This window comes from Fusarium redolens, assembly GCF_020744475.1.
Source record: "Fusarium redolens strain MPI-CAGE-AT-0023 chromosome Unknown BKA55scaffold_6, whole genome shotgun sequence".
Taxonomy (NCBI): domain Eukaryota; kingdom Fungi; phylum Ascomycota; class Sordariomycetes; order Hypocreales; family Nectriaceae; genus Fusarium; species Fusarium redolens.
In genome coordinates, this window is record NW_025763669.1 from 2,316,770 (window position 1) to 2,340,542 (window position 23,773).

At 49.0% G+C, this 23,773-nt stretch overlaps 9 protein-coding genes across 9 annotated transcripts; 4 read left to right on the forward strand and 5 right to left on the reverse strand.

Annotated features, from left to right (window-relative positions):
- Positions 1 to 1,225: 1,225 nt before the first annotated feature.
- BKA55DRAFT_538213 (uncharacterized protein) lies at positions 1,226 to 2,526 on the reverse strand (the record flags this gene model as incomplete). Its single annotated transcript, XM_046190010.1, has 4 exons — positions 1,226 to 1,384; positions 1,683 to 1,954; positions 2,020 to 2,259; positions 2,415 to 2,526. The coding sequence occupies 4 exons, from the start codon at positions 2,524 to 2,526 to the stop codon at positions 1,226 to 1,228; spliced, it is 783 nt and encodes a 260-aa protein (XP_046051411.1).
- A 1,137-nt stretch (positions 2,527 to 3,663) lies between these two features.
- Positions 3,664 to 4,113, forward strand: BKA55DRAFT_508438 (uncharacterized protein; the record flags this gene model as incomplete). The annotated part of the gene is made up of 1 exon (XM_046187431.1): positions 3,664 to 4,113. One exon carries the CDS (start codon positions 3,664 to 3,666, stop codon positions 4,111 to 4,113), a length of 450 nt encoding a protein of 149 aa, XP_046051412.1.
- Positions 4,114 to 9,958: 5,845 nt separating this feature from the next.
- BKA55DRAFT_332810 (marvel domain-containing protein) lies at positions 9,959 to 11,038 on the forward strand. The gene is made up of 2 exons (XM_046185722.1): positions 9,959 to 10,150; positions 10,207 to 11,038. The coding sequence occupies exon 2, from the start codon at positions 10,403 to 10,405 to the stop codon at positions 10,934 to 10,936; it is 534 nt and encodes a 177-aa protein (XP_046051413.1). The 5' UTR covers positions 9,959 to 10,150; positions 10,207 to 10,402; the 3' UTR covers positions 10,937 to 11,038.
- Positions 11,039 to 11,537: 499 nt separating this feature from the next.
- BKA55DRAFT_538216 (uncharacterized protein) lies at positions 11,538 to 11,940 on the reverse strand (the record flags this gene model as incomplete). Its single annotated transcript, XM_046190011.1, has 2 exons — positions 11,538 to 11,641; positions 11,712 to 11,940. The coding sequence occupies 2 exons, from the start codon at positions 11,938 to 11,940 to the stop codon at positions 11,538 to 11,540; spliced, it is 333 nt and encodes a 110-aa protein (XP_046051414.1).
- Positions 11,941 to 12,716: 776 nt separating this feature from the next.
- BKA55DRAFT_688838 (domain found in IF2B/IF5-domain-containing protein) lies at positions 12,717 to 14,268 on the forward strand (the record flags this gene model as incomplete). Its single annotated transcript, XM_046199274.1, has 3 exons — positions 12,717 to 12,728; positions 13,205 to 14,039; positions 14,099 to 14,268. The coding sequence occupies 3 exons, from the start codon at positions 12,717 to 12,719 to the stop codon at positions 14,266 to 14,268; spliced, it is 1,017 nt and encodes a 338-aa protein (XP_046051415.1).
- Positions 14,269 to 15,184: 916 nt separating this feature from the next.
- BKA55DRAFT_508714 (Nup133 N terminal like-domain-containing protein) lies at positions 15,185 to 19,497 on the reverse strand (the record flags this gene model as incomplete). Its single annotated transcript, XM_046187458.1, has 5 exons — positions 15,185 to 15,528; positions 15,583 to 18,966; positions 19,027 to 19,035; positions 19,072 to 19,096; positions 19,156 to 19,497. 5 exons carry the CDS (start codon positions 19,495 to 19,497, stop codon positions 15,185 to 15,187), a joined length of 4,104 nt encoding a protein of 1,367 aa, XP_046051416.1.
- Positions 19,498 to 20,090: 593 nt separating this feature from the next.
- BKA55DRAFT_641408 (uncharacterized protein) lies at positions 20,091 to 20,568 on the reverse strand (the record flags this gene model as incomplete). The annotated part of the gene is made up of 1 exon (XM_046197136.1): positions 20,091 to 20,568. The coding sequence occupies exon 1, from the start codon at positions 20,277 to 20,279 to the stop codon at positions 20,091 to 20,093; it is 189 nt and encodes a 62-aa protein (XP_046051417.1). The 5' UTR covers positions 20,280 to 20,568.
- Positions 20,569 to 20,880: 312 nt separating this feature from the next.
- On the forward strand, positions 20,881 to 22,794 carry BKA55DRAFT_593063 (AFG1-like ATPase-domain-containing protein; the record flags this gene model as incomplete). Its single annotated transcript, XM_046195494.1, has 1 exon — positions 20,881 to 22,794. One exon carries the CDS (start codon positions 20,881 to 20,883, stop codon positions 22,792 to 22,794), a length of 1,914 nt encoding a protein of 637 aa, XP_046051418.1.
- A 222-nt stretch (positions 22,795 to 23,016) lies between these two features.
- Positions 23,017 to 23,652, reverse strand: BKA55DRAFT_508030 (Longin-like domain-containing protein; the record flags this gene model as incomplete). Its single annotated transcript, XM_046187387.1, has 2 exons — positions 23,017 to 23,532; positions 23,602 to 23,652. The coding sequence occupies 2 exons, from the start codon at positions 23,650 to 23,652 to the stop codon at positions 23,017 to 23,019; spliced, it is 567 nt and encodes a 188-aa protein (XP_046051419.1).
- Positions 23,653 to 23,773: the final 121 nt, after the last annotated feature.

The window sequence follows — 23,773 nt, forward strand, 5'->3', positions numbered from 1 at the left end:
GAGCTCTCTTCATTGTCGATGACTGAGCAGGTGCAGATGGCAAGGTGTAGAACTTCTGGTGTGCTAGTGTGCTAGCAGCATGCAACCTGCAACCTGCATGCTACAACCCAACCGCCGTTCAATCATTAGTTTAGTACACAAGGAAGACGAAGAAACCCTATTCAGAAAAAAGAGTACCTTATGAGAGATAAAAGGCCTGGCCGGATTACAGGGCCTGCTGCCTGCATGCGTGCACATGCATGCAATTCTGCTCACGCCGTCTCAAGTCTGCAGAGGAACAATGGCGCGGGGACTGCTGCATTGCATTCCCGGCACATCACCGTCGAGCTGCCAAATGCTGTGTAGTAATTGGCACTGCACCAATCTGGATGGATGTCAACAGTGCGTCTAGGCCATCAATCAAAATTGACGTGATGTCATAACGTTAGGCATGTTACAACAAACCCTGAAGTACTATGATGGCGCGACACCAAGAAAGGACAACTAGAATCAATGCCGTATTTGATGTGAGAAAGAAACTCTTTTCTTCTTTGAGTTGCCCACTTCCATTGGTCCCGCAGAGGCTGAACTCTGGAAGACTGAGGAATGGAATCGACAGGAACGAAAGCCAGAGGAATGGGCTATGGCTTAATCTGGGAGGAAAGGAGAAGCTTGGTGCTGGTGCTAGAAAGAATCCAGAAGCATAGTGGGTATAAGGGTCGTCCTCAGTGACGCCAGGTCGATGGCGCCGTTGACCAAGCGCCAAGGGCTTGGAACAACTCAGTGCAGGACACGTAGGGCTGTTTTGGGTTGAGCTGAGCATCACAGGGAATTCTCTCCTGGGAGCGGCACATACTCATTACTAGGTATCTATGATACTAAGACAAGAGGGGATTGATCAAGGTTATAGGTTGGACGACTGGTACGATATTCTCACGAGATCAGGGCATCTTAGGTATTTACACGGGCTCGGGGACAGCCAATTCCGCCTCTGATCAATATGCTAAACTTTGCCATCTCATTACCTTCACCGCATTTTTATCATGACACAAAGGACGAAATTGCATCCGTATTACCACATATATTAGAAAGTTACGGAGCTTAGCCAACACAAATCATCATTACGGGAGGGTAAGATTCAGGCCCCATTCGAGGTTCACAAGCTCTAACTCCACACGAGGCCCCTGTACTAAAGTCTATCAAGCCCAACAAGGCAACTACTGCTTCACTAGCGTGTCTTTTTTGGTCATGGGCAGGCGGGAGCCATGTACTTGATGTTGCCGCGCTCCTGAGACCAAAGACATGTACCTTCCTCATCCTTTATACCAATCGAGTAAGCGCCATTGAGCTCCGTACTGAACACCCCACGGGGGCTTTTCTCTTTCAGGCATCCCCAAATCGGAGACTGAACTAACATCATAGAACCCTAGCAAAGGCACAGTAGAGAGAAAGAGGAGAACTGGTAAAAGAGAAAGATCGAAGACAAGCAAAGAAACTTTCACGGACCGGAGAACCAGTCGGCACTACATCCATTTCTCGGCGAGACCTTATTACATAGAACTGACTAAGACGTCAGGGCCCACGGATCATGCTACAGAACACGGCCTCCACTATGCCATCTCCATCATGGACATCCAGAATCAAAAGTTAACCAGCAAACCAGTACACAATTACTTCCAAACGTTAACGTTCAATGCACATACACGACGCACACGACGGGTCATGACACTCCGCCACAACTGACAACTGACAGTCATATCAATCTCAACGTCAACATCAGTCCCGGGCCAGGGCATGCTCTGAGCGCTACGCCGTTGATCCTCTGTCAGCCCTGCTTTGAGTTGGCGTCTCGTAGAAGAGGACCTGGTGGTTGCATTATCGACATGATGCAGAACGGGTCCAAGACACAAAAGCCCGTTGTCTCGCGCCACTGCTGGTCTAAGTACCCAGATCTGAAGCAGATCTACATCGCACGCTGTGAGTCAAGTTAGTAATCAATTAATCAACCAAAACTGACCAGGGGTCAGGTTCCCGGCCCACGACTGTTACTCAGGTAGTCCCCAAATTCCTTGCAAAGCCGAGTCACGCCGGAGCTGGTCTCACGAGGGTCAGAAGCCTGAAGTTTGAAGTCTGGAGCCTGTTGATCTGCCTGACCCTCTTTCTGGTGCGAATAGACTTTGGGCCCGTCCACTGGTGTATTTGCAGCCAGGTTCTCGTTACGGCGTAGTCGCGTTTTTGCCTTCGCTTTTGCTTTGTCTCCTATACTCTCCGTCCTCCTTCCTTGGCTGGGTCAATTCCCTTTCTGGACCCATGGTGTATCACGGCACTCCCTTGTCTACACCCCAAGCCAAGGGAAGCAAACCTTAAACCAGAAAACCAAAATTGTCAACCATACACCCAATTCCCTTAGGCTAAGTAGTGAATACGGCGCATACTTTGCTTTAGCGGGGTTTTGACTTTTTTTGCACCCCTGCTTGATTTTGTCGTTGTCCCCTTTTTCGTCTCTTTTCCTCCTGCTATGTTGTTCTTTTCCCTGGCAATTGTCATCCAGACTTGCGTCGTTCAGACACACACCCCTATGCCCTGGGTCGATCACGGCAACGACTATGGCGTCGGCGCCCAAGGGGACAAGAAAAGTGGAATACACACAAAAAAAGTCAACCTACGTAACGTGCGGTCAATGGCAAACGACAACAAGATATTATCGACACCTCAAGGGTGGCGGTTTGGTGAGCTTATCGCTCATGAAGCCGAGTAGGGAAACCATAATCATTCTTCCTATCCAGTTAGCCATTGGGGTTATGTGATTTGAGCTGGATCTATATAAGAGAAAGCCGTTTACTCCGGATTTCTGGGTTGATTTGTTCGACCAACCTATTTCAATACTCAACCACATTCACCATCCAAAACACACCTTGTCAACTTACTCCTATTGCTTAGCATTGATCCACGTTTGTAAAGTCGTATTATTATTTAGAATTCAGTTTTGTTATTGCCCATTCGTCTCAATTACCCTTCACCAACAAGCATCCATACATACATCAGCCACCCTTGCTACTCCCCGTCATCAGTCATACAGACAAGACGAGAAAGGAAAAAAGACAAACCAGAACAGAGCAAGGACAGGGACATTTACCAGGATCAAAGTGACAAGGGCCTCAAGAACCCAAAAGACCAGGACCAGGACCGACCCTTTCCCTTCCCACGGCCGACATTACTCGGACTCTGTTTGGATAGAGTGACAGCAACTATCTGTGCCAGTGTAAGACATTCACCAACTCAAAATCCCCGAGACGGACGGATCGAACCCGTGTCAGGCCTACAACCTACAGGCGACAGCACCACTACCATCCTAGAAGAGGACATCCCGCGCATTACAGTTCTTTGGAGCAAACCTTCAGGGCGACGTTGACCCCTGTCATAATTCGATCCACTTGAGACGTTGTTCCAGATCTGGGACAGGCATTAATCTCATCACCCTCAGCCTGTCAACCCACACGAGCCACTCGCCCCCCCCCCCTCCTCCCCCATCACGCCTCTCCACTTGTCTAAGTAACCTACTTTCCACAAGGGCAGCTCTATTTCCAGCTCCCTAGCCTGGAAGTCTCTCTTTGATACATGCACGACTCGCCTGCATCAACCCCATCCACCTCTCCTGCTTATATTAGACGTACAAGTACTACCATGATGTCCGTCGCTTCCCACGAATTCCAGTCCCAGCCTTATTACTATATCCCCCTCCGTCCTGTCTCTTCCCAAAGGCCACAGCCTCAGCAAGAAGTCCCATACTTCCCTTACCCCAATATCAATAACACACACACTTTTGACCCTGCCACCGTCGACGCCATGGCCGCCGCAGCTGCTAGTCACAGACGCTCCCAACAAGAAGATGCCAGTGTCGCGCAGGCTCTTGAGATTGCTCGGGAGAGCCCTGATGGCTCATCGGACCCTACTATCAGCAAGATTCTCGAGGCCGCTCTGACACGAATCTGGGACAAGGTGGAAAGGAATCCCAATACCTATATCATGACTCGAGATGAGTTTGCTGTCTTCAACTTCTTTCAGTACCGCTTCACCGGCGACAAGAGAGCAGTGAGCGCTCGAAAGCGATACTGGGACAACACACATGCCTGATTGCCCACAAGGGTCTCATTACATAAGGAGGCTTTGTCTTCCGCACCATATGTTCTGCACTTCTGCATATGATGAGTTTCTCTTACACTTCGAGCGGCCTAATACAGCAACACGGTTGAACGATGATAAGAGATGATTTTCGTTTTCCCTTTCTTACCCAACGACACCACGACACCGAATCGCCAGGGCCACGCCTATACCCTTGCCCATCAAAATACCCACAGAGACAACCGGGCTTGGCCCAAACCTGATTATCACATCCGAATTTCCGACTTACTGCCCTGTTAATACCTACTGCTCAGCGAGGTAGACATATTACCAAGAAGCGAGAGCTGAAACTTGAGGGTTCGTGGCAAAGATACAAGTCCGCTGCAGAAGAGCGAAGCACATGAGCTATGAGGGAAACGACCAAGTAGCCCTTCTTCGCCTGGAGCAGGGTTTCCAATGACGTCTTTCAGCATGACTTGCTAATGTATACAAACTCTGCAAGCAATGGGCGCCATCAGCAATATGTCAAGTCATGTCAACTGCTGGCGCGGAAACGGAGAAGAATAATGGAAGGATGAAGCAAAGACCAGGCAAAGAATCACCCCAAAAAAATATTCGACTCCACTTACTGGCAAGAAGCCCTGGATGATCCGCCACAACCCTCCAACAAACCAGACCAAACCCCGGTACCTGAGACCGTTAGCTGAGTGGGTCTTGGACCAGCATTGGATCCATTTCCCATCATTCGCATGGCGCCCCGCTATTCTGTTCCTTGTGGCTTCAATCTCCGACAACATTTCCGGTTTCTCTCTGTGACGAGGCGGGACTTGGCCGCGACATGGCTTCGATGGTTGGTGTTGTATCCTATGCAATCCAGTCAAGGTATCCTGTCATTTTCTCCCAGGGCTGCAGAGCCACATCATGCAGTGGCGAGGAGTGGCGCGGCTCTCAACCTCGGGCTTGGTTTTGCTTCAAGCTTCTTTAACCAACTTGACTCATGAAGGTCAAGCCGGCGTCGCATCGTCTCAAACCATGAAGGATACTGCGGGCCTTTAGACCCCCAAGCAGTCTCTATTGTCCAGACTCTCGTCATTGCGAACTTTGTTCTTGACTCGCTGGCATTTCACATCCTTCACGACCGACACTTGTTCAATTCTTCATGTTTTGTCATGTATCTTTTTCGGCATCGTCCCTAGCCCGGTCATCTGGCCTTTGCTGAAACGTTTTCTTCTCTGGCTGCTGGCAGTCTCTCAAGTCTTTCGCTGCACATACTTCTTCCCATAACCTTCGAGTCATGCCGTATGAATACCTTTTGGGTTAGCTCACCGCGGTGTTAGTTGTTCTTTATCTACTTGTATTGTATTTTTTCTACTTCCATTTGTTGCCTTGCAAAGATTCGTTGTATTATAGATATACCACTGAGCGCATCTTGGCTATTTGTGTTTGGAATTAGTGCATATAGATCAATTCATGAGATAATACTCTCTTCAACGAGACCACATCGTTAACTTTAGTGTACCCAAGTTGGCACACGTACTGTCATGATTGTGCACTTTGTCCAGTATGACTACCTAGTACTCAAATGTCTATGACTTTGCTTATCATGGTTGGAGGAATATGGAAGGCGTAATTTCAATTGGCAGTAAGCTTTCTCAATGGCAGGGATATGATTGATAAGAGGGAAGAACATTACGCAGCATCAAACTCAAAGTACCTCATGACAACATAAACGTTGAGAAATACTCGGTTTGGGTGTTGTGTCTTTGAGTTTGCCCTTCCATCACTAATTCTCGATAGCTCGTCACTAAAAGGCCCCAGTGTAGCACACAGTATATCCGTTTGGCCAGCAGGGAGTTTGGGTTTACCTACGCTGGTGTGCAGACCAGTATGTATGTGCCAGAATACGTTATGCCAATCAGACACATCATTTCCTTTCAACGCCATTCGACGCTCATGTGTAGATCTCTGAATAATTGGCAGAACACACAAGTTTCGTTTAATGCGCCAGAGGACGGCCGAGTCTGTAACAGCGGCAACGGCGGCAACGGGAGCAAAAGCCCCGCCGTTATATCGCCCGTGATCTCGGGCCCGGCTTTAAACACGTATCCCTGGCGCATTTCACGGTGTTGGGTCGAGTCAAGCCTGTGCAGAACGTCCCACAATCGTGGCCATGATAAAACCTTGTGAATACCATGATCCAGTGAAGAGTGCTCGCTAGGTCACTTAACAGTGAAATTTCTTGTAAAACACAGACCTCTGCAAGACTTTTTACAAGTAGGGACGTATATTGGGCAAATGTAGGGTGGATCTTGTGATATCTTGCAGATCACTCCAGTCAAACTTTGGTGACGCCTAGAGGAATCCCATGTGAATGGATTCTGATGAGGCGTCTCGCTTCAACGGTACCCAAACCCGCCATGGCCATATTCGACGAATCCTCTCATGTGTTGCTCGGGATACATGTTTCCAAATGACGAGATGCAGGCCGATTCTCACGACCGGGGCTCGGACACATTCTACGAAGTCGTAATGTGGGATCAGCATCAAAGGTTGTAGCGAGGCCTCAGACTCGGGTCCACAAGAGGAAGCTGAGCGTTGAACACCTTCAGTAACGTCGCGCCACAGGATTACCCTTTTCAGAACCCAAGCAGCCAAAAACAGGTTAACGCTGTTGGAAAAAGGTCCTGGCGACAGTACCGCCAGAGAACGGAGGCCACATCAGAGAAACTCCGGCAGTCTGTTGGGCTGAATCAGGAACAAACAGAGTTCACTTTTGAGCCACCGATGCTCATCTTTGCACACGATTGTGGACATGATGAGCTGCGGCCGCTTGGCTGGTTGCTTCAAAACGTCGGAGAAAGGACGTTGCAGTGCCCGCGCCAGGAAAGTATATCTTCAGACTATTAACAGGCCTGAGCCAAACAGACAGGCGTTAAGCTCAAGTCTTCACCGTCGTGATGCCCAGAACGACTGACCTCTCTTCCGGGAACCAATAGGCATAACGTCCAGATCGACTTACGGCATTAGGTGTTGCGCATCACATAAGTGGGGTTTCCAACTGGCTCGCTGAGGTATTGAAACCCCGATCTAGTACTCGATGAAGCGATCTGCTTTGGCGTGGCTACAAGATTGAAGAAACCAATAGCACAGTTGCTCTAGTGGTACCATTGTGTTTATTGTCCGTCGCTTCCGTCACCACAAGACATGTATTCCCGTTTGAGGCTGGGGAATGGCACTTTTAGGTCGAGCGTTGAGATCTCGAAATGTCACTACCGACAGTCTCGATTCCACTATCATATCTCACCTAATGCTGTGAGTGTAACGCCTGTTGAACCGTAGCGTAGAATCGCGGCACAAAGAATGGATAGGGGTGTCCCAAGGCCCGAGCCCTGTGCCAGTTTTGTTGGCGGTGAGCCTCTGGAGAATCCAGAAAGTCGGTAAGTTGATGTTTGGAAACTCTAATACGTGGGGAGGCCTGGAGGAGCATGACACGTCAAGCAGTTGTGAAGGTGAAGATGGGGTTTCCAGAAGACTCCCGGAAGAGGCAATGCGTGCTGGTTCAAAAGGGAAAGTTGGTGTGCCCAACCTTGAGGGTAAGGTAGTGCGAAAAGCATGACGGCGGGAGCGAGACCGAGCAATGGAATGACTTCACGCCAAGCAAGTCTTATTTGCTTCACACCTCTCACTAACCAACGCCCATGTATCCAGTACATCGAGTCCGACGGAGCGCGCCAACAGCTTAAGAGGCCTAGAGAAAGGGGTAATGTCGAATGTGGATAGTCCTTCTCCTGGACCGCGAGTTTAAGCCCGATGTGGCGGAGATGAGCATGAAATATCCCGACTCCGTGGAAGTAAGGACCCGAAAGGTTGGGCGGCGTTACGATGCTGACAATCTGGGCGGCAGCTATTAGATTTCTGGTAAGGGGCATCATCAGCAAACTTTGTGGGCGAACCAGTGGCTCGGTACGTGGGAGCAACGCCTTTTAGTGAATCGAAGCGGTGAAGAGTGACATTTCCGCACGGTTGAATCTACCAAGATGTGAGATTCCCAAGTTTTTCCTAAATAATTTTCCGACTAATGAAGTTGATGAGGCTCTTTTTTTTGCTGTAAATCATGACAGCGGATCTACCCAGGGATCCTGGGCTGCACCCGGGACTGACAGCTGCAACAAGGGTGGTCTTGTCCAATAGTGAGCAGCGGTGGGTGTTGCATCGGGGCTGCGCGCTGTCAATGAGGGGAATGAATTACGAGGGATGGTATGGCGTAGGTGATGTTGACCAGCTATCCTGCCAAGTCGATTTGGCGCCATGTATGCCACGGACCGCCTTTTTCCAATGAACGATGTCTTGCAGCTGACCGCCTACCTAGTTATGACATGCATCTTGGGCCTTCTTTTTCAGACTCCCGTGAATTATCGGGACCCGTGATCCACTAGATGGGTTCATTCAGTCTTGCAGATCCATGGAAAGCCATCCGGCCGATCTACCTGTCGACAGAGTGGGTAGCACGTCTTTTACATGTCGCAGCATGCCTTTCTGAATCAAGTGCGAACCTAACAATTGACCCAACGACATGGGCAATCTAGCATACTGGAGTTCCAAGAAGATATACTCGAATTTGTCAGGGTTCCTGTTCCAATGAGCTGAGCAGTGGCAAACCCCACTAGACCCTGATTTCTGGAAATGGTTTAGAAGAGCAGCCAAACATCGACGGCGGTGAAGGGTTCTTTGCGATGGATGCACAGTAGCGAATTGCTTCGTTTTGTGATGCTATGCTCATTCCATGGGTGTATTCTCGAACCAGCTGGTCGGAAAGGTAAAGGCGCCACCAAGATTTGACAGCGAACGATGATCTTGATGGCGTAAAGATCGATGGGTCCCGAGAGGATGGATGCGCCTACGTCGAACGGGCTCTTCCGTAAAAAGGGAAATTCAATTCAGTGGCCCAGCGTGATGGTGTTACGATGGCTAGCTGAAGGCGGAGGGTGTCGAAAGCTTGTCTAAGCCATTTGGCTGAAGGCGAGATTTGGTATGCACCTAGGTAGGTATGGATCACGAACGGGTGATGCTGGTTGGAGTTTTGAGAATTGTCAAAGGCTCGCGTATGCACATGCACTAAGACATTGAGTATTTCGACCAATAAATAGCAGGGGAGATTGGAATTACTGGGAGCGGGAGGGACGGAAATACCCTTGTTTTTGTTGTACCACCTTCAAGAATGCAAGGACTAGGATGCATAAGCGTGCTGGTGATTTAGCAAATCAACTTCTTTAGATGGGCTATAGCTCAGTAATAGATTCCTTAGAACGGTAAGTAGTCGCCGCATCTAATGTCTGATTCTGTCTCAAGTACAGGACGTGTAGCCGCCCGTCATTCCCTCCACTGACTATAAGTGGTCTAGCTCTTGTCTATTGCCCAACCTACATCGCCCTGGTTCACCTGGCAACCATAGCCACCATGATTGGTGACATGCAACTCCAGGGCACAGCATGAAGTTGATGGCCAAAGAATGGACTAACATGCAGAGTGTTGAAGCTCTGCTGTGAAGATATATGACCGGTTCATGGCACAACTGCTTCAAAAAGAATGCAGCAAATATATCACCCAATCGACGATGATTTTTTATTCAAAGTCGGATTGCAAATCTGTCTTGATGCCAGCGGTTATGGAATGTCAACTCTCGTCTGAAGGCATGGCTACCGCTGGTGATGATGCAACAGAAACATTGAATTGATCAAAACTTTGCAAACAAAGTGTATTAGAACCATCTGAGAATTGATTTTATGTTCCAGCGTATTCGTATCGGCAGTCAGTCGAGCGGTTAGAACATAGTATGTGGAAGTTGTAAATGAGCCCCTTGTCCCCTCCCACTGTTACCCTGGCCGAGTTTATTCATTGTCAACGGTTGCTTGGGCAATACGCCAGCAACGATATAACCCACCACGACCCTATCACCAGATGTCTCGAGAAGCAACCCTACCAACACCGCACCAAATTGACTCAATTCAACTCCACATGTATCCTCCACCAAAAATCGCAGCCTTCTGAGGTAACTAGACATCTTCATCCCCGCATTGCTCCAGCTTTGCTGTCGATCAATCATAGGTCCGTCCATCTGTCACTGCCAGACTGCCTTTGCAAATCGTCACTTCGAACACTTCGACCAACTCCTTGCGCAAGGTGCACAACCATAGTGCAGGGACTTCGACATTTGGAATAGTGTCACAGCTGTTGTGCTACTACTGTTCTACCTCTCGTATCAACCCCATCAAGCCCTGCTATCCAGCATCCGTTGCCCACTATGCGGTATAATCTTATCCAAATGATCCTGCGCAGCGTCGCTCTGCTCATGACGCTCCTCCTAACGGCTCTCATCGGCAACGTTATGGCGTCAAATATCGACGCCGCAGGCTCTGCAACGGCTGCCGTCAACTTTATCATGTTTATTGCAATTGTCTGCTGGATCGTTTGCATTGTCGGCCTTCTCGCTTTCTTTGTTTCAGCTCTCGACAAACCACTTCTGCAACTACCTTTGGATGGCATAGCTGTTCTTTTCACCTTCATCGGTGCTATCGTTCTTGCAGCCAAGCTGCGTGTCGTCAACTGCGGAGATATTAACCCCAAAGCTCTGCCTGGGGACTGGATCGCCTGGGGCTCAGCGAGTGATGAGGGACGGTGCCGTCGACTACAAGCAAGCACTGTCTTCATATGGTTTCTGTTTGCCTGCGTGTCTGGAAGTCTCTTCTTAACCATCCGAACTGCACGCAATCAGTTCGGCTCGCTCCGCAGTGCCGCTTCAAGGCCATCAATGTCTCAGATTTCTTCAAGCGTCTGATAAGCCATAAGAGCATCAAAGGACCATAATATAGCGTCTCAGCTGCGTAAAGGGGGCCCGGTCATGATAACACTGGTCGTTTGCTAAAAACCCATCAACGCAAGCGTCATGGCCACCAACTCTGTGGAATACTGGGTACGTGTTTCCGATAGCCGTGTTACACCAAACCCGCCCGAAGGCATCACCAACTCTTGAGTACCGGTATCAAGTCGCATTAGGATATAGAAAGCGTTCGATGTTAGGGATTTTTATACCAGGATTGTTAAATGTATTAGTCTTTTGGAAGGGAGTTGGAAGGGTAGTCCATTCAGGACTGGTGTTGAGTGAAGGGTAATGATCATGTAGCGAATGAAATTTAATACAGGGACTGTTGGTTCTCGAGATTTCACAGAATAACCGGTCACTAAGAACCTGTCGTACTCTGTCTCTTGGTGGGAAAAAGAAATTCAGTAAAGGAAAAAGGAACAGAACAAGGGTATAGAACCATCTATTATAAAAACACGCATATTTATACCCCAACACCATATGAAAGCCATGCATATTCCTCAGGTCATCCATTCATGTTGACATTGGATCGCCCATCATGTTCAAAGCATGTCGTCTATAACGTTGCCGCTGTTTCCACAACACCTGCCGCCTTGAATGTCGCCTTATTTGTCAATCGAATATCGACGTTATGCGCCCACTCCATGTATCGTGACCAACCTGGGCAACGACTGGTTAGAGACCTCATCAAGCTGGGAGAAGTGGTGATATAAGTGAATGAATTACTCACTCCAGTAAGCAAATTTGCGACCAAAGTATTTACCCATCCAGGGAACAATCATCATTGTCAGTATCAATTGTAGCTGCTCGAGGCTGCGCTCCCACTCCGCTTGGGCATCAGAGTCGGAAGTATCGGAGTAAATGTCGTCGGTGGATATGGATGGGAGAGAGTCCAGATCGTCCTTGTCATCTGACATGGACGCATCATGGAGGTCAACAAGGGAAGAATCGGCGGCCATGTTGACAAGTCGTGATTCACTCGGCAAATGCAGGATTCAGAACGATTCGTGATACGTCGATTGAGTCAAAGACGGTGTATCTTCGAAGGTTGTGAACTGTTGATGGTGGGTGTCGAGATCACAGCTTGCTTCGGTCGAGACAATAGCAAGGAAGGTTGAGGTAGCTGTGTTAAAGTAGCTTCTATGCAAGAGACTGATGAATCCCAAGCTTTCCAAGTATGAGAGAAGTAACGGATACAGTTGCCGTATCTTCAAATGTATTCTCAGTTGCGACAATCAACGATCGATTGTTGACCGAGGTGATGAATAGTCGTTACAGTTGTAAAGGCCGTGGTCGCATCGGGGCCCGGAGCTGGACTCCGACAAGAACTGGGGGAAGCTCCAACGAGCTTCTCGCTTGATTGGTGTCGGCCACACTTACTCAGCATCACGTGGTTATCCTCGTGACTCTTCATCGTGAAGCTTGGGGGCCTGCGCTTTGGTTTGGGCTCTGGTTGACTCAAGGTATCGCTCACCCGGCCCATGACGTTGGACTGATCTCCCTCTACATCCTAAACCCACAACTAAATCCATCAGAAGAAGCATACCAACAGCGCGCACAGACTCTGCGATCTAAGGATACAAACGATATATCGTTGCGCGAGAAACCCCGAGCCAAAGAACTTTACAGTACCTTATACGAAGAAGCCGCCCATTTGCGACACCCACATCCAGAAAAAACCCCAATAAACCAGCAACTGGCCGTTAACAGCAAAACCAAGAGCCACAAAGCAATCATGGAGGGCGAGGTGAGTGACAAGCCTGCAACAAATTGCACATACATTTCCTATCAACACTTATTGAAAGGCTGGTACATGACATGAAATACGACCTACCCACTACAATATAGGCCTGGCTTTGAACTTCAAATGCTTGTGCCATGCTTTCATGGCGTGTCTCGTACCCTCTGGACCACACAGGCCCAATCTTTTACCCCTCCAAAACCCTCGAGTGCCTCATCAACGAGCCTATCAGGTTCTTCTTATCACTCTTTACCCCACTATCTTTCTCGGTGCGAAAGTACCTGTGGTATTGTCGTACACCACTTTCTGGGGGGGGGAGCAGGCGATTTGACATCGATTTATTTTACTGTTTGGGCCTTTGACTCACATTTTCCCAACCGCCACCTTCACATCATCATCTATCCTCTACGGCCACAAATCAACACCGCATCCCTCAAACCGAATTATTAACTAATCTCATCATTTTTTTGCTTTATTTACAGGTACCAACCGAACGCAAATCACGCAAATCCGTTGCCTTCACCGACGAACAAGTTGTTGTTGACGCTGACGGTTCAGTGATCATGGTCAACGCTACCGAAGAACCCAAGGATTCGGCTCAATCCCATACGCCTCGTACGCCGCCGCTTTCTGCCGCCCTTGAGTCCTTTACTGATTCGCAAACGACAGTCGCTGAGGACCTTCCCCCAGCTGAGGATGGTGGTCTCGACCTTTCCCTACTCAAGAAGAAGAAGAAGAAGTCAAAGAAGGTCGACGACGCCGATGCCGATGCCGACGCCGACGCCGACGCCGCCCCCGCTGACGATGCTGCACCTGCCGAGGATGGAGGTCTTGACCTGACTCTGAAGAAAAAGAAGAAGAAGAAGGCTCCCAAGGGTGATGATGATTTCACCAAGCAGCTCGAGAAACTTGAGCTTAAGGAGGGTGAGGAAGCCGAGGAGATTCCCCAGGAGCAGGAGGGTGATATGAACGAGGGAACCGGTATTTGGGCTCACGATGAGACCAAGACTATTGGCTACAGCATGCTTCTTTCCCGTTTCTTCCACCAACTCACCGAGAGAAACCCCGACCACACTTCCCCGGGAACCAAGAGCTACAAGATCCCCCCTCCCCAGTGCATGCGAGAAGGCAACCGAAAAACTGTTTTTGCCAACATCGCCGATATTTCTAAGCGTATGAAGAGAACCGAGGAGCATCTTACCGCCTATCTTTTTGCCGAGTTGGGTACCAGTGGTTCCGTGGACGGTAGCCGAAGATTGGTCATCAAGGGTCGTTTCCAGCAGAAGCAGATCGAGAACGTTGTCCGAAAATACATCAGTAAGTTTTTTCAATATTGCGACTTCGGGTTTCTGTTTGCTAATCATACCCATCTTCAGTCGAGTACGTTACCTGCAAGACCTGCAAATCCCCTGACACCGAACTCAACAAGGGTGAGAACCGTCTTTACTTCATCACCTGCAACAACTGCGGTTCCCGACGAAGTGTTACCGCTATCAAGACTGGTTTCTCCGCCCAGGTCGGCAAGCGAAGAAAGATGCAGGGTTAAGCAGCTCCGCGACCTTCTCTTCCCTTCGATGCCGCCCCGCCAACTGCCAACAAAGTTCTTGGCTTGTGGTTTTAGGGAGAGTGTGTATCTTGGCAGTGTTCTATCTTAACTGCGCAGTTGAGTTTATGCTACAAATGAACGGCTTCATTTTTTAGCTGCTTAGTCTCGATGACGGATGCATTTTTCGGATTTTGCTTTAGGCATTGCTTATGGCCGCCTACTCCGCAAAATATGGTCTTTAGGGTCAAAAGGAGTGATGCTGTACTCACACAACGGGTACCGGGGTGATGATGTGGCGTATGGATTATGTACATGATGCCGGAATGAATCAAGACTGCACCCAAAACCACAAAACGCTTGTGCGTCAGTGACAGGAATGACGATGTGTATTTGAATATGTTGAAATATCATGGTTTCATAGAGACGTGAGGTAGATGTATACATAATCAGTATGCAAGTAGATTACATACCAAAAGGTCTATTAACACGACGACAGCGTAATTCGGCCACGCCTTCATGTGGTCATCCAACCACGAATCCACCCCTTACTCCTATCTCTAAAAGATGAGGACTAGTACTCACACCACTAGATGTGAGAAAACTGCTAGTACATAAAATAGAAACTCTGCAGCAACAGATGCTTTCCCCAGACGCAAAATAAATACATAAAAACTATGCCCCGGTTGTTCTCCTGGGCCAAACCAATAAAATCCCCATTTTTGCCATGCATGTATACGTGTTGCGTTGTAATGTGTATAGAAGTCATCTGCGTTGATATATGCCGTAATCATAACACTGGCAGTCATTCATATCTCGATGCCTTTGGGGGGCATATCTCGAATAAACCTTGTATTGTACACGCGAGGAAAGATATGAGAGGGTGACAAGTCGAGCATCAGCCGCCTCAGCAGCCTACCTAGAGCTGCCTGTGAGGGTTGGCGACTTGCTTGCCATATTCAAATATTGAGCCACCCATTGCAGTATTATTCTCGGCAACTCGGGGGGCAGCAGCATTCTTAGTGGCGCTATCCAACGTGCTGTCCAACTCTGCTCGAGCGGCTTCAAAGGTAGTGCGGACCCATTCGCCGAGACGGTTCTTCTCCACATGCTGATGGAGAATCTTATCCTCATGTTTCATGATGTCGATCAGCTTTGTCCGGAAAGATGCCTCAAAATCGCGGAACCGGCGGTCGATGTTCTCGGTGAAAGCACCAAGAGCCTCATGTGGAGATAGAGGCCGGAACGGCTCACGCGGATCTTCTGTACTCAAGTCAGAATGGATTCCCCTGAAGTTAGATAAACATTTAAACTTACGGAAGCTAATGCAGTCGGTTAGCATTGAATAGAGCTCAGTCTCTGCCAGTCTCTCAACCACCTCACGATCATCCTTGAGTTGGGTGTCGTTGATCTTGGCCCAATCATCGCGGATAAATACTCTCCTCCAAATCATCCTCTTGGCCTCTTTGACCTCATCACTATGGCAGCTACTCTCGGCTACCAAAAGAGCTAGCCAGAACGGATTGGGAATCTCGGCTCGGGACTCAGGCTTCAGATAAATTAAGGTCAGGAGGTCAATGAGTGTCATTGCATCCAGAGCCTCATGCTTTAGAAGTCGCTTCATGCCATCCTCAAAGATCTGATGTTGGGCCTTTTGACGTCGAGGTATGTTCATGCTATGAACCTCCATTGCGAAATTGAGCGCTGCTGCATCATCCACAGCATCGTATGTGCTGGGGAGAACCTGGTTGTATAGTTGATCTTGAATCCTGATCGCAACCAACTCTTGGTCGACCTTCTTTAGCTTCTCCTCGGCACGCGCCTCGTCAGCGTTCACCTTGAGGCCACCCGATCCGGTGTTCTTCTCTTCGAGCTCAGCAAGAAGAGCAAGTTTTCCGAGACTTAACTCAATCTTCTTGTTCCATACTTGCTGTTCCTTGGTAAGTGCAAGGGTCACGAGAGTATCTGCGCTGTGGCCGACGTCTTTCTCTTGCTGCACATCGTTGATCCACGAGATTCGCGCCAGTTCAGGCTTGCTACGCAGGAACTGGGTCTTATAACCGAACTTGTCGAGGTCGAATTCCAGGACAGCCTCAACTCCGTGTTTTTGGAGCAGGAACTCGTATGCCGGAAATGCGAACGCCTGACCGTAGATGGAGAAGCTGTTCTCCAGCTTGGTCTTCTTGCTGTCTCTCAGTCGTTTGACGTTTTGCGTTTCAACAAGCGATAGGTCTGGCTCAGCAAGGCGGTCTTCAAGCATTTGGATATGGTCCAGCAAAATAATAGATAGAGCACGGAGGCATTCGTGCTTCTCAGCGATAGAGGCTCCCTCCTCCCACCTGCCTGATCGCGCTAGGCCAAGGGGCTTCTCAAATGAATCCGTGTGGTATACCTTGGCGAAATCTTGCGATATAGTCTTCAGCTCAGGGTGCGTTGCTGACCAACGAGCATATTCCAAAACTGAAGTGAGCATTCCATCGACAAGAGTTGGCATTTCTTCGAAAATTTTGGATATCACCTTATGGTCCCGCTGATTTGAAGCCCTAGCCGGCTCACCTGCTTCGTGATCCTTAAGCAACCATTGATCGGAGAGGTCGACTAGACGCTTGGCGTTGTTGGCAACGTACTGAGAGCCAGTCCATGGCTCGGGGAGGTCATCATATCCATCGCGAAGAATACCTAAGCGCAATTCTTCAAAACCAAGACCGTAAGCGCTCAAGTTGTTCTTTCGGAAATCGAGGGCTGCGACGTGCGTGCAAGTGTTGACTTGGATAGCTTCGTAGATCATGACAGTAACCTTGGCGTCGTCGAGCAAATTCTCCTTATACAAAGTCTTGATGACTTGATATGCCCAAGCCACAAGTAACTCGAGACGGAAGACATCGCGAATAAACCAGTATCGAACTCGATCAACCTCACCTATCTTAGCGACAGGGTTGTGCTTGTCGTCCTGGTGAATGAACTCGACAATCAAACCAATAAGGCTCTTCTTATCATTCGCTGGTCGTGCCGCAGTGAAGGCTTCGTGTCGTTTCCAGAGCAATGTAGCCACATGCATTTTCTCGGCATTATATAGCAGACTCCAACGTGTCTTGCGATCGAGGTCTGCCCCCATAATCTTAAGTTGGGCCATCAACCTCTCAAGTGCAGTCGACCGAGCTCGGAGATTGTCCTCTAGCGAAGCCGGGAGAGTGGAGATAAAAGGAGTGCTTGAGCTCAAGATCTCGTGGCTGACTTCAAGTGCGGCATGGGCAACTTCTTCGTTAGAAAATTTAATTTCTTGTCGTCCATCAAAAACCAAAGGGTTGTCTTGTTTGACACCGTAGAAAACGGCCTGCTCGATCTTGCTCTTCGCGGAAACCTTAGGGGGTTTGTCACTAGCAAACTTATCCACGTCAGTTGTCACGATTCGCACTGCACCGGCACCCCGAACCATGAGAACCACGGCGGGATTCTTCGTCTTGGGTCGATGAAGTCGATGCTCCTCATGACCAGAAGTAGGCGAAACTTCCTCAAACCCTGAGCCGATTATCTCATGTACATCGTCTTCGCGGAAATCAACAACATCTTCGAAAGCGGCAGGCAAAATGTGACTGTCGGTTTGGAGCTGCGACTCAGGAGACTGTGGTGGTACAGCGATTGATGCGATGACAGTTGCGCGATCAAAGACGACGAAAGCAACTAGGGCAGGGCGAGGGAGATATAGACGTGGCCGTGTAGTTTCGGAGGGTGAAGATGGTGCACTATATGAGGTTATGGGACGAATCATGCCGATTTGGCATTCTTGGGGTGTTAGGATGGCTTCAACCAAAGCGTAGCGAGCGGTACTTCGCAAAGTCAGGCTGACGAGTATCAGCAGATGCTGTACTGTGGAATCGTCGGTAGCCATAGCCTCGCTGAGCCTACTCAACTCAAGGTACTTGGGTTCCAAGCCCTTTGGCACGTAAGTGAAATCAACTGCCTCAAAAGAATCCTGGGGGTATTCCTGAGATGCGGGATCGGTCTCCTGGAGCGCGGCGATGATATTTTCACGCACGTCTGCGTCGCCGATCACCTCGTTATGGCCTCCGCGGTGGACTCTCCAGGCATGCAGTCGACCTTTACTGGTAAGGGCCACGATGTTCCTCTCGCCTGTTCGCGAGGATCGGTCAGCACGAACAGCTGCAACATCTCCTTTGAGAGACAAGTGTTGAAAAGCATGTCGAATGCTGCCAAAGATTCCGCCTGTAGGGGGCGACAGGCTGTTGCGGAGAAACTGTACAGAAATGGCAGGGCGGCCTTGGCTGTCGCGCACATTCATATACGCAAGGCGGCCAGAGTTGAAGGTGAGAATAAATCCGGCGGATTCGGCATTCGTGATGGCCACAACCTTTTCCCCAGACTGCATTCCAGATATAGTATACTCGACTCCGGTACGGTCCTTCTTCATGAAGACAAATGTAGCCGCGCTCGCAATCGACTCCCAATAGACGACTTTTCCACTACCTCCCATGACCACAACTAGGCCAGGCTCTGCTGATGACGCGGACGGCGATACGAGGCATCCTACAGGGAGGGAATCATTTGGTTTGGACGTTGATGGGAGGTTGAAGGAGAAGGTTTCGGGTGACTGCGATGTCGATGTGTAAGGCCAGACAAGGGCGTGTGTTTGAGTAAGAGAAAGAGCATAGCCTGTGGAGAAGATATCGGCAGTTTGGTAGGCTGTGATGATACAAGTGAGTATGGTTTCGAAAAACAAAGTTGTGGTGTCCAGAGACTTACCTGACCAGTCTGTGCGAATTCTATCGGGCAGAGCTGGGAGCTTACTGACGTTATATGCGTTTGTGCTTGTCTGGACAATCTCATTGTTAATATGCAGCATCATCGAAGCAAGAAAATATCAATTCTTACCAAAACAAGACTTCCGTCGCCTTTATTAGCGGCGCGGTCGCCGTGCTTTGCCTTCTTCGTGCGAACATTCAATTCCTTGCGCAGCACTGGGCTGGGGCTCTCAAGAGGCTCGATGTTTTTGTTTTTGTTTTTGGCGGGTAGAGTTGCGACCTTGCCATCAGTCTTGACCTCAATCATTTCCTGCTGAGCATCAGGATTGACAAAAGTCTGCTCTGTCAAGGGAACTCTCTGTCTCTTGGCTTTTGGCTGCTGAGCGACATGTTCGGAGCTCAAAGGACGTTGGCGGCGGCGTGAACGAGTTGCCGTCGCAGGGCCACCTTGAGCGATAGATGGAGAAAACATTTTGGGTGGATCGCAAACTGGACAAGGAGAGGTCGATATCGATGGTTGTAACAAAGAAAGAGGTCGCGAAATAGGACGTGTCGTGTTAAAATGGCGATGGAATAAGCCGCGTGGTCATAGAGGCATCTTGCGGCGTAAACGTGACGGGGGATCGTAATGGATCGTTGACGTGAACGGAAGCGTGTGAGCGGTGACTTTGTGAAATGATGGATGGGATGGATGAGAGAAAACTAGCCCGGGCTACCTTGGGCTGTGCTAGTCGAAGCCTGTAAAGAGCAGTAACGAAGCGTGTATCGGGACGGGAGCCAATTGAACAACAAAAAAGCTTGCTGGTTACCTACCTAGCTACGGTGTCTGGCGCGTTATGATTGGTTCAAAACTGGACGGTGCCTTTTTCAAGACGTGCTAGAGCTGCTACGATGAGCTGGCATTGCCTTGAAACCCCTTGAAAGCTTCAGTTGCTCAGTTGCACATGTACCAATCAGAGCCTCCGTCTTCAGCCGCTAGTCTGATGTACCCCACTGAAGATCGCATGCAGAAGGTTTGTTGCAGAGCCTCTGTTTAAGGTACCTTTTGGCTTGTGGTACCTTGCCTTAGTCAGAGCTGAGGTTGAGACAAAGCTTTATGCTCAGGTATTTTTGGCCTCTTGATACATTAGGTAGTTCTGCTGTACTCGACCTGTGGAAGCAAACAACCATCATCAACTGGTTCTTTCTGTTCAAGTTACCAAGGCATCTAATTATTTCACTAAATGCTTCTGATTGTCTTCTTTTCACTGACATGATTTCTTTGTGATTTTTTTACTTTCTCACTACCAGCTAAGGAACTACAATGCAACATGTTGGTGACATTATTACTATGTACTTTGGGTGTCAGGCAGGTCCCAGATAATCCCATGGGATTCGCGATTGTTATATCTTTCATCAGGCTGGACGATGATTCGAGCAAATTGTAATGGGATGCCTCGATGAAGATTGTAGCATACAATTGAGGTCTTATGTTATTTTCAAAGATGAGTGCATTTAATAGTATATAATTGGGGCTTTAGAGAAGTGTACGTGATATAACGACTTGCATAAGTCGATGATGCATATGGCTTCTCCGATCTGATAACGGCTGGGTCAGATAGAGGATCGCGAAATTCCCTAATCGCCACATCGCATAGCGTCCAACGTTTTGACCTTTACTCCAACGCTCAATTGCCAGATAAAACTTAAACGCTATACCTACTGATATCCCCATCGACCACATCCAAGCTTCCAACCAAACCACGTGGTCGGCAAAGATCCTGTTAAATGCCTACCCTGTGCCGAACCCGCTAGATCCCATCTGACTATTAGCTCCATTCAACGATCATAGTAACGAGCTGATAAAGACCCGAAAATGAGGCGGTTTTCTACAGCGGTAATCATAACCGATCCACTCGTCAAGTATCAGACTCATGTCGCTGCTGGTCTTTACGCTCCCGACCCATCTCAACATAGACTTGCACGGCACTTACACAAGATATATAACCGAATCAAAGACTACTCTCCCCAGGCAGAGTATCGCCAGCGCCTGAGTCAAGTAGCTCGCCTTACAGAGGCAAAGCCCAAGGAAGAAGCACAAGACGATAGTGACAATATCCTTGCATTACGAAATCACTCAATATGGCGGAACCCGCTCTTCAGGCACCTCCTCTCGACACCTGAAGGAAAAGAGAGTCTCGCTTTGACACGGACACTCACAAATCATGAGTCTGCGATCGAGATAGACTCGCCTAGGGGATTGTTCTTATCAGGAGAAGTCGGTACTGGAAAGTCAATGCTCCTCGACTTACTCGCTGATGGTCTACCGACTGAGCGGAAGAGGAGGTGGCACTTCAACACGTTTATGCTATACACTATTTCACAACTCGAGCAGCACCGAAAGACAACTTTCAGAGCCGGTGATGGCGAGACAGACTACTCTATCTTATGGATGGCAAAGAAGCTGGTTGACGAGTCTCCAATCCTGTTCCTTGACGAATTTCAATTGCCTGATAAAGCAGCCAGCAAGATCCTCAGCCATCTCTTTATTTCATTCTTTCAGCTTGGTGGTGTTCTCATCGCATCGTCTAATCGCATACCGGAGGAGCTTCAAAATGCCACTGGCGTTGATTACACGCCTGCACCGACAAAGGGTCTGATTCGCAAGTTTTTTGGTAGTGCAGGTCGCGCTCGAGGGGAGCTATACGGGCCAACCAGCGACTTCGCAAACTTCCTTGAAGTCTTAAAGGCTAGATGCGACTTTTGGCAAATGGAAGGAGCTAAAGATTGGCGGAGAAAGGAGGAAACTATTAGTCCGCCAGCTGTGACTGGGGATGCTGTCGAGGATGAAGCCGGTATGGAAGAGGTGCTCACTCAAGACAAGCCTGAGTCTGTAACCAAGAAGCCTGTCAACTATTATCTATTCAAAGATGAACAGGGCCAATGGCTAGAACGAGTCCAGTCGGCTCTGGCGTGGACAGGACCTCAACCATTACCTTGGGAACCATCGACAGTTGTGGTGTATGGTCGAAAGGTACACACCCCTCGACATTATAATGGCTATGTATTATGGGACTTTGAAAGTCTTGTTGAAACATTCGGCCCAGCTGATTACATTACAATGACCTCTACTTACCACACCTTCATTATCGACAATATTCCCATTCTCACGCACGCAAAGAAGAATGAAGCTCGACGTTTCATCACGCTCTTGGATGCTCTATACGAAGCTCGCTGCAAACTGATAGTCCGAGCTGAAAACCCACCAGATACTCTCTTCTTCCCAAAGATGAAGAACCCTGCGATTGAGAAAACAAACAGTGCAAATGAGCCAGACAATCTCATATCCGAGACGATTGCCGAAGTCTATCAAGATCAGATGTCTCCGTTCCGACCGAATGTTGCTTATTACGACACGAAGTCGAGCACCTCATCCTATGATCCAGATCAGGACTCTGATTTTGGATTACAAAAAAAGCCAGTTGATTTTGCAAACACTAGTGCTTTCACCGGAGAAGATGAACGTTTTGCATATAAGCGAGCAATCTCTCGTCTATGGGAACTGTGTAGTGCACAGTGGCATGCCAGGACAGGAGACTGGTGGCAGCCGCTGCCTGTCGAGGCTCGGCACTGGGAGGGAGGTGAAGTCACACAGCGCTTTGAACATAAGATCGGCGCTAAACGACCGAGCAAGAACGAAGGCATGGGCCAAAGTTTGGAGGTTGATGAGATGGCTGGATTATCAAAGTGGAGGGTCGAGGATCTGAGGAACTCCGACAGGAGAGCTTAGAGCAATTCCGACTAGTCGAATATCAGAGGAGAAGCGAGCAAATAGTGCATACAGTTGCTTGAAAGCAAACAGATATAACTCATTTCGTGAAAAAATCAGTTGCCCATACAAGAGCAATATCTAGGTAGTCTATGACCGGATATACCGTTATGCCAGACTCCAAAACGCCATGCACCTGTATCTTGCTTGGTTTACTTATACACTGCCCTTTCCGAGCTCAGCTTAGAGGCTTGTCACGCCTGGGGTCCAGCCCTCTCCTATCCTCTTCATGTCATCAGCAAACTTGCGACTTGTGATCTTCTTGCCTCCTCTCCCGCCCAGGGGAGCATGCTCATCCGGGTCATAAAACGGGTTCTGCAACAACTTGACATATGCATGCTGCATGGCGCGAAACACGGGCTTAAGCTCAGCGTCGCGTAGGCCTGCAGCAGCGCCCCGACTTGCAGCTACTGGGGCATTGCCATCGACACGCCGACCGCGCATGTCCACGAGACAGACCATGCGGACGCCTGTATTGGTCTCGAAGCCGTAGGCGGTAAGGCGGTCATCGACGGCGTGGAGAAGTCCAAAGTCGCCGGAGAGGCCAACACCTGAAACTGCGTTGGTCTTTGCGCGCAGATCGAAGACATCGATAGTGGAAGAGAGCAGGAGGGAGAACTGGAGAGGTGTGCGAATCGGAGCGAATGTGTTTGTTACTGGATCGAGCGAGGGGAAGATAGAGATATGGAGGGGGTTGTTCTGTGTGCAGCCATGGTGCGTCAGTAGATATCCAGTGATAAATATGGCAATTTGGTATTTTATACTGACATTTCGGCCGATAACGCCTAGACAAGCGATTGAAGGTATTGCGGTAGACATGGTTATAACAGCTTGTTGACGAAGATGAAGGTTGAAAGAGGAAGCTCGGCTTAGTGGGAGCCTCCATGCTCGCTTGGTGCCTGCGGGCAGCCTTAACTTGTAATCCCCACCAGCTTCTAAG